This window comes from Pteropus vampyrus, unplaced genomic scaffold (genome assembly GCF_000151845.1).
Source record: "Pteropus vampyrus isolate Shadow unplaced genomic scaffold, Pvam_2.0 Scaffold2, whole genome shotgun sequence".
NCBI classification, from domain to species: domain Eukaryota; kingdom Metazoa; phylum Chordata; class Mammalia; order Chiroptera; family Pteropodidae; genus Pteropus; species Pteropus vampyrus.
The window spans coordinates 3,875,805-3,890,131 of record NW_011888783.1 but is presented as its reverse complement, the minus strand read 5'-3'; the positions used below and the strand labels follow the sequence as shown (position 1 = coordinate 3,890,131).

Sequence of the window (14,327 nt, the reverse complement as noted above, 5' to 3'; positions counted from 1 at the left end):
TGATGATTCAGCATGAGATTCCTCAGATATGCCAGGATAAGAGAAATTTTCACTTAGCTTAGAATCAGCCCCTGTCACTCATCAAGAAAAACATATTACCTAGAAAATAAAAACATCTCAAAAAAGTATCACCAAGACTTAATACTTAAGCCTACGTACAGTAACAAAAAAAAGGGAATCCTTAGAAAAAGATACATTTTAAAGCCAGTTTATACAATGTAGAAATATAGTTTGAATTAGGAACTGTCATAATCAAGATGAATTAGTCTGATCACATTTCATGTCTATGAAATTCCTAATTTCTATTTTTTATTCATTTGCGCATAGTATACCTACCTTAGGAATGAACCTTTTCACCAGCAGCAGGACAAAGACTAATGTCATTAGAATACCTAGTACAGTCCCTGAAGAGTAAAAGAAAGCAGGGCTTCTGTCAAGACAAGAAGATAAAAGCCATTTAAATGCCAAATTGTACTTTCAGTATTAAAAAAGATGTTTAACTTAATGACAGTAGCCATAAAGAATACTAAGAAGAAAAACTCAGATGGCAGTTTTAATTATATCCTATACTCTTAAAAAAATGAAGTATCTCCTTGAAATTTATGGTAGATAGCTTGCCACTAACTCAAAACAAAATGTCTGAGTTATCTTCTGTTCAGAATCTGATTCAACAATAATTATTGAATACCTATCATGTAGCAGGCAATTGTCTGAGAGTTTTACATGCATTCACAGCCCTGTGAAAAGCTATCCATGTCTAAATTTTACAGGGGAGGAAACTAAGGCACCGAGAAGTTAAAGACCTTCTCCACATCAGGATCTCCTCCCTGGAGGATTCGGACTTGCACTCCAGCTTCTTTGAATCCAAGCTTTACTCTTCAGGCTATGTAAGCAACATCCAGGTTATAAGGACCATGGATGACATTAAATACAAGGAAAAGCTCAAAAATGAACAATGTTAAGAACGACAAGCTAAGAAGTAAAATATCATTGAAAGATTCCTTTTTCATGAGAGAAGGTGTAAGGAACAAAATATCTGGATAATGTGTTTATCAGATATTTGTTAAATTCAACTGTCTGTATCAGAGCCACAAATTTAGGAGGCAGCCTGAATGTGATAGAGTAAGCAAGGCATCTGGCCTCAGAAGACCTGAGTATAAATCTCAGCCTTGGCAAGAACTAGTCATGTGATGACAGATGTTTGTCTTCTCATCTGTAAAATGAGAACAATAATACAGAGCTCACATAGTTGTTAAGAGGATCAAATAATGTATATTAGCACATATGTACATAATACACATGTACATATATATTAGTATATAAAATAATGTATATTAGTACATAATACAAAATAATGCATGTGAAAGCACTCTGTAACACTTACCTATCATACTATACAAATAACTATTACTGGTTTTTAAAGCTTTTCAAGCATGATCTTCTTACATATTGTTTGCAAAACCTAAAGCAAGAACTATAAACTAGTGTGGAAATATTTAAGAGAGCATCAAAAACATCCCATACCCTTTTGGATTCACAAAGTTAAGAAAGTAAAAGTGAATACTTACTGACTCAAGGTCTTTGCATAAAAGAAGAGGAAAATGCCTGCCACAAATACAAGGAAGAGTTTGAAATCTACAACTGGAATAAAAGACACACACACATGAAACAAAGACTTTGTGTCAATGTAGTTAGTGAACAAAGAAAAAAGTCAATTTACTGAAATGTCACTCCAGAAAAAAATGAACCCAGAAAGTCAAGTATAATAAAAACAGACTTACTGTTTTGATTCACGTGTATTGTATAATTCTTGATAGGCTTCACAGAAAAGCACACAGTCTCTCCATATGGATTGATGATTATGGTAATTTCATTAGACTTCTTTGGAGTCCAAAACTTATGAATCACACATTTGAAAATAGATAGCATGGTTTCCGGATACTGGCAATTATGTCTTTCTGTGATATATACAATACTTAGCAGGGCTGAACTGGTAACTTTCACCTATAAAACAATAAGGAACAACTCCATAAACATGGTAAGTTAAACTTCTTAAATCATAAGCAGAGAAGTAAAGAGAGCCCAAGACTGGATGAGTAAATAACATTCAGATATGTGTGGTGTTGTTCTGATGCCAGGGATGGACCTACACGCCCCTAAAACAGACACATTTGAAAGGGGACGTTAGTCCCCCTGAGTGTGGCTGATTTAACTCCCTCTTCTAGCAGGCTGCCATGGTCAAGGGACATTTAAAAAAGGATGAGATAGTAAGTAATAAGTGGCAAACTATTTGGTTATAAACATAATGAGTTTAGTGTTTATATCTCTACCTTTTTCCACTACGAGTGAGAAAAAGTGTTTCTTTCTTCTGAATCAGCTGAACATATGTAATTCCAGCTTCTCTCACCACATCTCCTGAAGAAGGACCAGACCAACCTCAAGTCCTATTCAAGTCTCACAATAAAGTACTAGCTACAATGTCAAGAAGATTGCGACAACCCAGTTATCATTAAATGACAACTCTGCTGCTGCCTTTGTCTGTCCTTCTCTATTTCTCTTCTTTGTCCAAAATTAGGACAAGCCTGAAAAGGGTAGTAAGAGCACCAGCTTTGAATCTCAGGCGTCAGGTGATATCACCTACTACTTGTCTACTTACCTCTCATTTTTCGTGGACTTCAGCCCCCGACTACTTCCTGTCATATGTCTTGCAGATTCAACATACACAGTATACACACAAAATTCCTTCCAATAACCTGGCCTCTCAGTTCCTTGAACTCCTCCCTTCTTACGCTCTTGTCCTCCACCTCCCTCAGTTAATCACTCTCACAGCCACACTCTGGACCTTGTCAGTCCCAAACTGAAGCCCCAAATACAGGTTCTGTTTCATGCATCTCACTGGCTGACCACCACCTCCTATCTTTACAGTGCCCCCTTTAGCACCCAACGCCAGCAAGCCTTGGATTCCACCACAGGTCCAGCATCTTTACTCTGCTCTTCACCTCCTTCATGTCCTCAGACCCTTCCTATTCAGCAAAATTCCATGATGCATTAGAAATCATTCCCTTACATGTACCCTTGACTCATCTGCACCTTAGTCACATGCACCCACAAAATCCAACCCTCCACCTATTCCATTCTTGCATTTGTGTCATCAATTGTGCTGGAGAAACACAGTGGTCTCATCTCAAACCCTTAACTGTGAACCTGAAAGCTGCAGGCTTTCGAACCACACACCCTATGTAGTAATTCTTCCACTCTTTCCACAATGATTTCTCAATTTCTCATTTGTTAATACCCCAACATCTCCTCCCATTCCTTGGCTGCTGATCCTTTCTGCTTCACTGAAAATGGAAAAAAATCAGAAGAGAATATTGACCAGCTCCTATCCCAATTACCCCACCTGTCAGCATCTGCAGGCACATATTCTGCTTTTGGCCTGTGGGGATGAAATTTCTGCTACAGAGATCTACATGCTCCATTCTGAAAGCAAGCCCTCCGACTTGTGCACTGGATCTGATCCATTTTTGCCTACTGAAGGACATCCGACCAGTTCCTCCCACTCTACTAGACCATTTTTATAAGTATATAAATATGCTAATATTTTTCCCATTAAAAAAAGAGGCCTTCTTCTATTGACTCCACTTTCTCCTCTAGCTATCATCCATTTCCTAGCTTCCCACTGAAATAAAATTCTTTTAAAAAGTTGCTGGTACCTGAAGTCTGCAGTTCCTCTCCTCCTATTCTCTCTTTAACCCACTTCAGTCAGTCTTTTGTTCTCAACAGGATGTCCTTGACAAGGTCACCAGTGGCCTCCGGGTTGCTAAATCGAACAGTCAATTCATTCTCAGTCATCTGATTTGATCTAGCAACAGTATTCGGCACTGCTGGTCATTCCCTTTACATTGTTACACTTCTTTCCTGGGGCTTCCTGGACATCATCTCTGTCTCCTCTGTCAGCCTCTTCCTCCACCCTGACCTCTTACTGTAAGACTGACCCAGGCTCAGTCACTGGTCTTCTCTTTTCCATCTAAACTCACTACTTAGATTCAGCTTTAAGCACTATCTATACACATGTATCACTGCTTACTCTTGCAAAAAGAAAGAGGAAAGATATACCAGAAACTAATAAGACTACCTACAAGGGTTTGGTAGGAATGGGTAGAGAAATATGAGGATCTTTCTTCTCTGCGAATACATTTATGTAGTTTTCTCAGCCATATTAACATTGTACATACTAAAAAAAAATAAAATAAAATCAACCAGGATGGGGCAAAAACTCTGAAATTGAAACAAATAAAAACAAATATAATTCAAATGAATAATAAAATCATATTGGAGGGGCATGGGTGGAAGTACATTAATCCAAATAACTGTTGAGCACAGTATTTAGACTATATACCCTTGAATTAAAGATAAAACACACTGTAAACAAATACTGAACTCCTGTTATTACATTTGTTTTTTACAATGGTATGGCTTAGCAAATCTAAATTCCTTTCAGTATATTCTAGGATTAGGCAAATAAATCAATATATTGAGGATAATGAGAACCAGGTTTCTCACTATCAGAGAAAGAAGTTATAAATATGGAAAGGAGAAAGATTAGAATAAACCCAGCAGTATCGGAGATATCAGAATTCATGGTTTTAAAAAAAATAGATATGTGTGCACGTGTATGGGTGTGTATGTATGTGTATATACACATAGGACAATGATACCCCAGTGGTAATAAACACAACTAACACTGAATGCTCCTTGGAAGAAAGCATGATTTCAGATCAGGGTCTAAGATATTACAAAGTAAACTTGGAACATTTTGTATGGCAGAAGGTACAGAAGTGCTCAAATAATGAGCACAAGTTAAAAGGCCATTGGCCACTAGTTTGAAGGGACCAAATCTAGGACAATCTGAATATCAAAATAAATAATGAAAGTAATGAGACCATGTGGATATAAATAAATTGCAGGAGGAAAAATTCTTCTTTATAGAAGAATGCCAGTGAATGTAGCAGAAACAATGTAATTAGAAAATTACCAGCTGACAACCATGATGACAATCGATTCAGGCAATGGATGATAAAATCAGGAGAAGAAAGTTTGATGAGGAATAGGATATCTACAGAGTCTCAAATTATCTAGTGAAAATATTCATTCCTTACAGAGGTGAAAATAGTCATTTTACAGTGGTAAAACTGTAAATTTACAGACACCACCTTAACCAAGTGATCAAAGGGAGTGTAAATTATCATTAATGGTACAAATCAACATCATGTGCCTACTAATATGATGCCCCAGTGATGCCTGCAGCCTAGAACATTCTTTCCCCAGATATCTTCTTGGGTAACACTCACTTTACTGAAATCTTACTCAAATGTCACCTTCTACCTTGACCACTCTTTTTAATACTGCAACTTTAATACTGCCCTCATTCCCCCATTTCACTTATCTTACTCTATATTCTTTTCACAGCATTTACTAGCTTTATAATTTTCTTCTCTTTACACATTTATGCCTTACCCCAACCTGCCCCCACCCCTGAGAGTATCATTCCAGGAACAAGGATCTGTTTTGTTCACTGATATATTCTAAGAGCCTAGAATAATTTCTGGCACTTAGTAGGTACTCAAGAAATATTTGTTAAATGTCGAATGACAGAAAGAAAGTACTAGGCTATCAAGAGTAACTACTATCTTGGCCATACCTGGGATCAGAGGTAACTTCAGAATTTCTGTACAGAGGGATTTGGGATAGTAATTATTTTGGAAAGTAGGGGAGAAGGTGTTGTCTTGAGCTGTATCTAAACAGCAAGCACACTGTATCCACTTAAAATACTTATTTGGAATGGTTTAGAGAAAGGCTGATGAAAAGCACGGAGAGCTAATGTCCTCTCCCACACACCCCTCCCCTGGAGCCACTGTATATAATCCCCAAGTCAGCTTTGATACACAGCTCTAAGTCATATAAAAGCTACGTTTTTACTCTTGAAATAGACATTTAATTCCCTGTTCCTAAGATATGATTTAAAAGTATGCTCTTACCTGCACAGTTGACCATATGTATTTCCAGTCCATTTGGGAATTTTGATTGTAGCAGTAACAGTCTGAAGCAGAAGTTTTAATTAAATCCATTTCCTTCAAAGCTTTACACCTTGGAACTGAAAAATGGAAAAGAGAATATATTTTCTAAATATTTAAGTGCCTAGAATTTTATCTTTTTTTTTTCATTTTTATTCACAGGAATAATGGTAGTTCTTTTATATTCTATGACCAAGAAATTCTTCTACATAGTAATTATAGTCCTTCAATCTTTCCAACCTAGCAGGAAACAGACCAAAAATTATAGTCTAGTGTCAATACTTTTATGACATACGAAGGGTGCTATAAGAGTACAAAGAACCAGCATTTTTTCAATCCTGAAGTACAGAGCAAGAATTGAGGGCAGCTTCCCAGAAAAGAGGAAGTGGGAGAGAAGCACTGAAGAATTAAGCTGGAGGCAATAACATAAAAGTGAAGGGCTAGAGGTAGCAAATATGTACAAAACTATCGAGATGAAGGAAAACATGGAAGTGGTTCAGCCATTCAAGAGGATGAAGTGAAGGGAAGACAGGAGGACATTTCAACGCCTGCAGCTAGAGAGGTAAGCAGTGGTTACTATTACACTAAGGTATAGATTTCATGCTGAGAGCAGGGCACTGAAGGATTTTAGGTATCAAAGTCTCAGCAGGAGACTGTTGACACTCAAAAGAGTTTAACTAAAAAGACTAGGCATTCTGAAGTTCCAGGCACCAGCAACAGCAGTAAGCCTTGAACACCCCTAAGCCTGAAACGGCAAAGGGAGGACAGAATGTTACGGAGCTGCTGTGTGTGTGTGTGTGTGTGTGTGTGTGTGTGTGTGTGTGTGTGTGTGTGTGTGTGTGTGTGACAAAGAGAGAGAGAAACAGAGAGACAGAGAGAGACAGAGAGACAGAGACAGAAACAGAGACAGTAGTCTGATGGAATGCAATCACTGTCAGAACTTCAGCTGAATGGAGGGATGAGGGTACAGCCTCTCTCTCTCTCCTGCCCTCCTGACAGTGCCTCTCATTGGCCAAACCTAATGCGAAGCCAGAGGGAGAAGAAGCCCAGGTGATTCTATCAATAGAGGTCAGCTTCCAGGCACTGAGCAGGGGAGGGAAAGGCAGAGAATGGACCTGTGGGAACAGAGATGATAACCAATTCAATAAGTGACATTCATGTTTTAGAAAGAGTATTCTATAGGCATTATGAAATATTAGAGGGAGAGAAGACTGAAAGTAAAAGAACCATTAAGGAGGCTACTGAAGCAATCTCAGCAAGAAATGAACTAAGTAGGAGGGAGAAAGAACCAAGGAAGTAGAATCAACAGACTCAGAGATTCGTCAGATGAAGGAGAGCAAGAAGATGACATGAAGGTTCTGGTGAGTGGAGAGGCTCTTCACCCAGATAAGGAATACCGGAGAAGAGGCAAGCTTGTGCAGGAAATTGCGGGGATGAGTTCAATTTTGGTTATACTGAGTTTTGGTTGGTAGGACTAAGTGAAAGTGGATAGGTCTGCAACGTAGGAGAAATATGACTGGAGGCAGATGTAGATACGCACATTTGTGTGTGTATAAATATATAGGTGTGTTATATGTAATATACAAATATATATAATTAATATATAATACAACACAATACAATATACAGAGAGACAGGTGCTGTATCTCAGATGGTAAATGTAGTAAATGCCACAAAAAAATAATAAAGTACTGGCATTCATCTGCTGCTGTATTTGAATTTAAAATGAAGTGAGATGAGGGTCATAAGTTCTTCTTGATTCAAGATAAGGTGTCACCACTACATCTTTCAATAGGAAACAGGAACAGGGAATGCTTATGGGCACACAAAGAAATGGGCTTTACACACTCTCTCCCCACATTCCTATAAAGAAAGTGTGGTCAGTTGTTTCTCGAGAAAAACCTGAAATGAAGCTAGAACAACCTGCTATACCAAAGATGGCGAAAAACTGGGTAACCAGTATTAATTAGTTAACAATTACATCCATTTAGGGAATAACATAGAATAAGCCCAGATAGGTACCTGTCCTAGAAACATCCTGAGCATTAAGCTGGAGGAAAGTGAAGACTGACTTGGAGAAAGGACAATGTCAGTGCCCACTTCTTGAAACACAACTGCATTAAGGTCACAAAGCTACCAAAGCAGGGAAGTTACATGAGGATCCAGTATCTTCCACTGTGACACTGTCAAATCATTTAATCTTTACTCTTAACATTTTGAGGAAATGCATGTTTTTAAATATACCAATAAATTTGCAGAGTTTGAGAATCTGAGATGTAAATACAAGAATCCAGGTTTAGAGGCAGGTCTCAAAAAGCCATGAGAAAAAAGTTTTAGAGGCTTTCCGTTAAATACAGAATACTAACAATTAAAAATGCATGCCTGCATAGTCTGGTTACACACAAGAGCCAAAAGGAGAATGCGGAACCAGTGTAGCCAACACACAAAGCAACCAATGCTGAGGCGTATTCTTGGGTATATCTGAGGTGAAAATGACTCCTGGCCAAGGGCTGTACAAGGGAGAGGACACTCCAGGGACATCAACAGGCTGCAGCTCCCTGTACCAAAGACAAATGTCGAAGAAGGCAATGTAGAACCTGGAAGAGTCTGAGAAACTGTGATGAGAACACACTAGAACAATTATTGAGCAGCAGAGGTAGGGTTAGAAGAAGGGGGGCTCTGGACTCGCCTTCAGGTATCCCACATTCTGCCTCATTGTTTCCTGTGAGCTCTCTGAGCAGGAATAGGGCTAAATCCGATGGCTAGAGTTCAAAACTTTAGGCTGGGGGACCCAATGAGAGGAATTCCTACCTACCCTTAGAAAGGGAGTGTATTCCAGTAGGGCAGGTGAAGAGCATGAGGTCTAGGGTGCACAGACCCCAGCAGCCCCAGACTACTGTAAGATCATTAATTTCCAGACAGTTCTTTCTTCAGGGTTACTCCTAACACCATGTGCTTTCATGCTAGGGGCTTTTCTTGTGGGTGCCTCCAGGGTCCCTTCCAGTGATCTCCTTTCATAGTAGGCTCCACCACTTCAAGGGCTGAATCAATTCCCATAAGAACAGCAAGCTACCCTTTTTTGTTAGTGGGCTAAAGGAATATCCTCTTTGGGGTGTGAGCTTTGCAAACAAATTGAAGGGTTTTCCCATTTGGTCCTAAGACTGTCTCCTAAATCATTTGATATTTGTAACTTTTAAGAGCAAGATGATGCAATTTAAGTATAGTATAATAGTTTGAATTTAAGAGTAAATGCTTCTTTGTTGTCCAAGCCAGTCTTCTTGCACTTGGATTACTGTAATGGCCTTCTAGCTGGTCTCCCTGCTTCCAGAATTGCCCCTATGATTCTTCCCCACAACCTATTCTCTAATCAGCATAGATCTTGTAGGAATATATTTGTGTGTGTATAAATATATAGGTGTGTTATATGTAATACATAAATATATATAATTAATATATAATACAACACAGTACAATATACAGAGAGACAGGTGCTGTATCACAGATGGTAAATGTAGTAAATGCCACATCCCTGACCTGCTCAGAACCTTCCAACGACTTACCTCACCCATAATAAAATCCACCATCCCTTCCAAGGACCTGGGTACCTCTGACCTCTCTTCCACTTGCCCTCTGTATGGCTGCTCCAGACACACTAACCCTCCCATTCTCAAGATGTAGAGCCACCGCAGCCTCAATTTTTCCTACTTGCTATTTTCTCGACCTGCAACCTGCTTTCTACAGATCTTAGCAGAGCTTGTTCCTTCCGATAATTTATGTGTTTGCTCAAATGTCACCTTCCCAGGAAGGCCTTCTCTGACCCCACTGTCTACAATGGCACACTCCAACCCCTTTCACCACCTTCTTCTTACTCTGCTTTATGTTTTCTTCATATTACATGCGTATTTATTAGTTTAACTCTTGTTTTTCCACGGTTAAGGACACTGCATGTTCACAACAGTAGCTATAGCATTTAAATATTTATCTTTTGTGTATAGACAAGCCAGTGGAAGCCTAACCAATCTCTGTAAGAGCCTAGACAGTGCCCAGTCAGCTCTGGCCCTCCCCTTGAAGCAACCTGATATAACAGAGCATCCGGTCCAGCCTATGACATCCCACCTACAGAACCCACAGGCTACACCTCCCCTTTACCCTACTCTGTCATCAGTGGACCCTTAACTTGAAGGCTGAGAGCTGTAACCCTTAATATATCCTTGGGACCCTCTTCTTTCTCCTCACCTGACAGAGGAGGGCAGAGAAAAGCAAGAGGTGGCAATAAGCTTGTTTTTGTTACCCATATGTGACGTACCAGTGTATTCTGTGTAAAGGACTCCCAGTTAAAAGAAAAAAATTTGCTCTGAATTTTACCTCAGTCTTCAACCAAATTAAGGAAAGTAGGAATGAAGGTAGATTGCCTTGATTATTGATACCTCTAGAAACACTACTAAAAGCATGTAGGAAACAGTGCCTGCCTTGGAATTCTCAAGAGTGGCCTCTGGCTTTTGCGATGAAGTTGATGTACAATTTATAAAATACATGAGGCATTATAGACAAGGTTTCAACATTTCATGGTGTTCTTGGCTGTCCTCATTGTTACCACCTCTCTCCTGAGGTAAATGCATTTCAATTGACCTACACAAGAATTCCTAAATATCTAAGAAACTAGAAACTCACAGCCACAAGAAGCCATAAGGCTAGCTCCAACTGAGTTCATGTGAACCTGAAGACATAGGCTACTTGGATGAGACGTAAGACAGTGACTTGTGACAATCAAGATTGTTATCGTGGTGGGCCTACTGCCTTCCTAGAGAGAACCAGATCTTTTATCTTAGATTGTTTACAAAGGTTATGTCTTTCTTTGGCCTATCCTCTCTTCAGCATCCTTCTTCTAGAGACATTTCATTGTTCAGTTTCTACTTCCTTTATTTCCACCTGAGGGTAGAAAATAGAAAATGTAGCCATCTTGACTGCTTATCTGAACTCTATTACCTGTTCAAGCCCTGACATTGAATGCTATGAATCTGCCTGCCTATTTGCAGGTGTCATTTATCCACGTGGCCTTAGTCTTTTCTGGTTCATTCTTGCAGGACAGAACTTCCAAGTGGTAGATGTAGGCAAACGCAAATAAATCACAAAGGTATCAACATAATCCCATTACAGTGCAATCCAGAAAACAAAAGGACATTTCCAGAGATTCATAAAAATGCAATAATAATCATTTATTCAGTCAGAAGAATTGCTGCCTAGGGAGAACTACTTCTTCCACTTGGGGCTAAAATATGTCTCCACTCTGGATGGTGCCCAATAACCTAGGTATTTACTTCCTCAAATCTGCTTTGGATCAGGGGAAAGATCTGGAAATGTGGGCTATCCCAGCTCTGGCTCATCTCTCAAGCACTTAGGAGTATCTGGGGGACTAACCCTAAATGTAAGCCATGAGCATCCCTTCCTTAACTCCCTGCAGTCCCTGGTGGGCTCTCTTGATCATTTCAATAAACCTGACTTTTGGAGAACAGTATATTTCTGGGCTGTTGTGCCCCAACTGCTAAGACAAAGTACAATTATATACATTACCAAAGGATCTGAGTCAGGGTTACCTTAGCCGAAGTAATCCCTTAGTTCATTTTAAACACCACTCAATTCATAAATATTGAATTAATTTAGGACTACATTTCGCATATAAAAAGGGACAGTTCAATATCACCTGCTTTAATAAATTAAATTTAAAATTACTCCTTTGTAGTTCTTTTGTCATTGATTAGTTTTCCTAAATGTGTGAGGATATATTTAAGTTAGAGTTTAGTCAAGCATAAGGTAAAAATATTCAGTCAAAACTTCAGAAATTATCAGATAATACTTAAACCCACTTATAGAACATGCTAAAAATAAAAAGCGCACTCTTCAAATCTTAGCAGATTTAAACAAACTCTAACATAAAAATAATTCACCAACATTCCTTCTGATAATTTAATCTTACATGGCCCTCTTATGGGAAAAAATATCTACAGGTGAAACTATAACAGAATAATAAAACCATTTATTAAACTGCCACTTTCTCCATTTGTCGTATAACTGCTTTTTAGGACAAGGAATCTCTGGGAGAACAGCGGGGGCGGGGGGGGGGCAGGGGGCAAAACACCAACAAGCCTTAACTCCTGAAAGTTCAAATGGTAAAAGGGTTTTTCTGGGTATTATTTTGTAAATTCACATTGTCAAAGAAGTTAACATGTAGCATCAAAGTCATGAAGGTAACTTCTCTATTCTACTAACCTTAGTTGTTTTTTTAAACATGACTTGATTTTTATTTCTCCAAGAACATGCATAGAAAATTAATCTGAAATTGACACATACTGTCTACAGCCATACCACCCTGAACACGCCCAATCTCCCCAATCTCGTCTGAAATTGACACATAGTAATGCATATTCAGGTATGATTTTAATTTCAAGTATTGATTTTTCTTTTCCACAGATGAATTTGAAAGCTGTGGTTTCAAATAGCCTATTGCAACAGTTCAAGCCTGGGAATTCAATGCAGTGGCCTGAACTTCATCACAGGACAACACATGGTTTCTAGGAAACTCACCCGCTGGTTGCAAACTACGGGTGACTCTTGGCTTGAAATTTCTTCCTCTCAGCAAGACAACTACCTGCCTCTCCTGTGTTTCAACTGCTTCTGATTTTCTTCCAATAGGGTGACAGAAAGCTGGCTTTAGTCTAGATGTTCTCCATTCCATGGCAGGGGGTGGGTGGTGGGTGGGAGAGTGGGGTGTGTGTGTGTGTGTGTGTGTGTGTGTGTGTGTGTGTGTGTTCCAGATGGAAATTTAGAACAGGAATAATCCAAGCCTCTCACCTTATATATTGGCCCCGTTTTATGAAAGGAAGTACTAGTTATTTGATCTCAAGTTTCCTCATTAACACTAAGACTTTTACAGCAGCAATGGTTCTAACTTAGACTTAGTGTAAACCAGAGGTTCCAGAACAGTGTCATTGGCACACCACTGGTCCAGGATGCTTCGTAATCCATGTTGTAAAGCCTATCTGGAATGGCAAGCGTTGCTAAAAGGAAACTGCCTTTTTTTTTCAGTTGCGAGCTAGAATTTTATCAACCGAGTGAGTATCATGCATGTCTCAGGCAGAACAGAGGCTCTGATAGGCATTTACGTATGCCTTTCATTAAAAAAATAGAGAAGTGAACTGTTAAACACAATCTGTTAACACAAAAACTTGAAAAACACTGGGTTCACTAAGGCAAATAAAATGGTGAGGAAAATATTGGAAACCATCCAGCAATTGAACACCTTCATTTTACCGATGAGAAAACTATGGTTCGTAAAGATTATGTGCTTGGACCATGGTAATTCCACAAGTGAGTGGCTGAATGTAATGACTGGACTAGATCTCAAGTTCTGGCTGTGCCATGCTCACACCCTCCTTAGACAGATTCGTGGCTCACTTTTTTGTTGTTATATACTGATCACTTTTCTTACTACTAAGCCTTCATTTCCTCATCTGTAAAATGGGTTTATAAATGCTACCTAACCGTGCCCCCTGCCCCCAGCCCCCGCCGCCATAGGGCTACTATGGGTATTAAATAAGATAAAGCAGTTAAAGCACTTTTAACACTGCCTAACATAGTAAACACTCAACAAATGTTCAATTAAAACTGGTGTATAGTTGGTGATTCGCCAAGATTCCCGAGTTGGCAGCTGCGGCAAAATCTGATAATTGCCTTCATCTTTAGACAGAGAACCCTGATTTTATTGGAGGGGGTGCGCAGCTAAAAGACCACATTTGGTTGCCTCCCTTGCAATCAGAGGTGGCTGATGAGATGAAGAGAAATTGGTGGGCAATGATTCTAGGAAATCTTTTTAAAGGATTCTGGTGTGGGGGGTGGAATGAAATGTTAAGCTCATCGCAAATTAGTAGCAGTTCTGGAGTTAGAACTCTCGACTTCCCCTTCTGTGCCAGGATCTCGAGAGCACTGCACAGATAACAGCTGAACAACACTATGATGAGCAGCTACCATTTCTTGTTTCCTATGTACCTTGATGGTATACATGTTAAACATCACAATATCCGGTGAGGTATTACTATTTGTGTTTTATGTGACCAGTAATGTAAAGCACTCAAGGTCACAAAACTAGTCAGGGCAGGGGAATTTCGGTCAGATTCTAAAGCCAAAGCTCTTAAGTTCTCTAGTCTTGAGGCCAAATATCGCTAAACAGGGGTTTTCAACATCAAAGAATGTACTATA

The 14,327-nt window shown here is 39.2% G+C and overlaps 1 protein-coding gene across 3 annotated transcripts in view; it reads right to left on the bottom strand.

The window, feature by feature from the left end:
• NEMP2 (nuclear envelope integral membrane protein 2) overlaps nt 1-14,327 on the bottom strand; it is a 24,740-nt gene that overhangs the window by 8,531 nt on the left and 1,882 nt on the right. The window contains exons 2-5 of one of the 3 annotated variants that reach the window (XM_011355989.2): nt 6,039-6,154; nt 1,782-2,004; nt 1,569-1,641; nt 337-430 (exon numbers count right to left, since the gene is read on the bottom strand). In XM_011355989.2, the coding sequence (XP_011354291.1) occupies nt 337-430; nt 1,569-1,641; nt 1,782-2,004; nt 6,039-6,154 (506 nt within the window). Of the gene's footprint in view, nt 1-336; nt 431-1,568; nt 1,642-1,781; nt 2,005-6,038; nt 6,155-12,656; nt 14,308-14,327 lie in introns of those variants that run through there. The other 2 variants (XM_023528798.1, XM_011355980.2) reach the window with 2 other exon arrangements.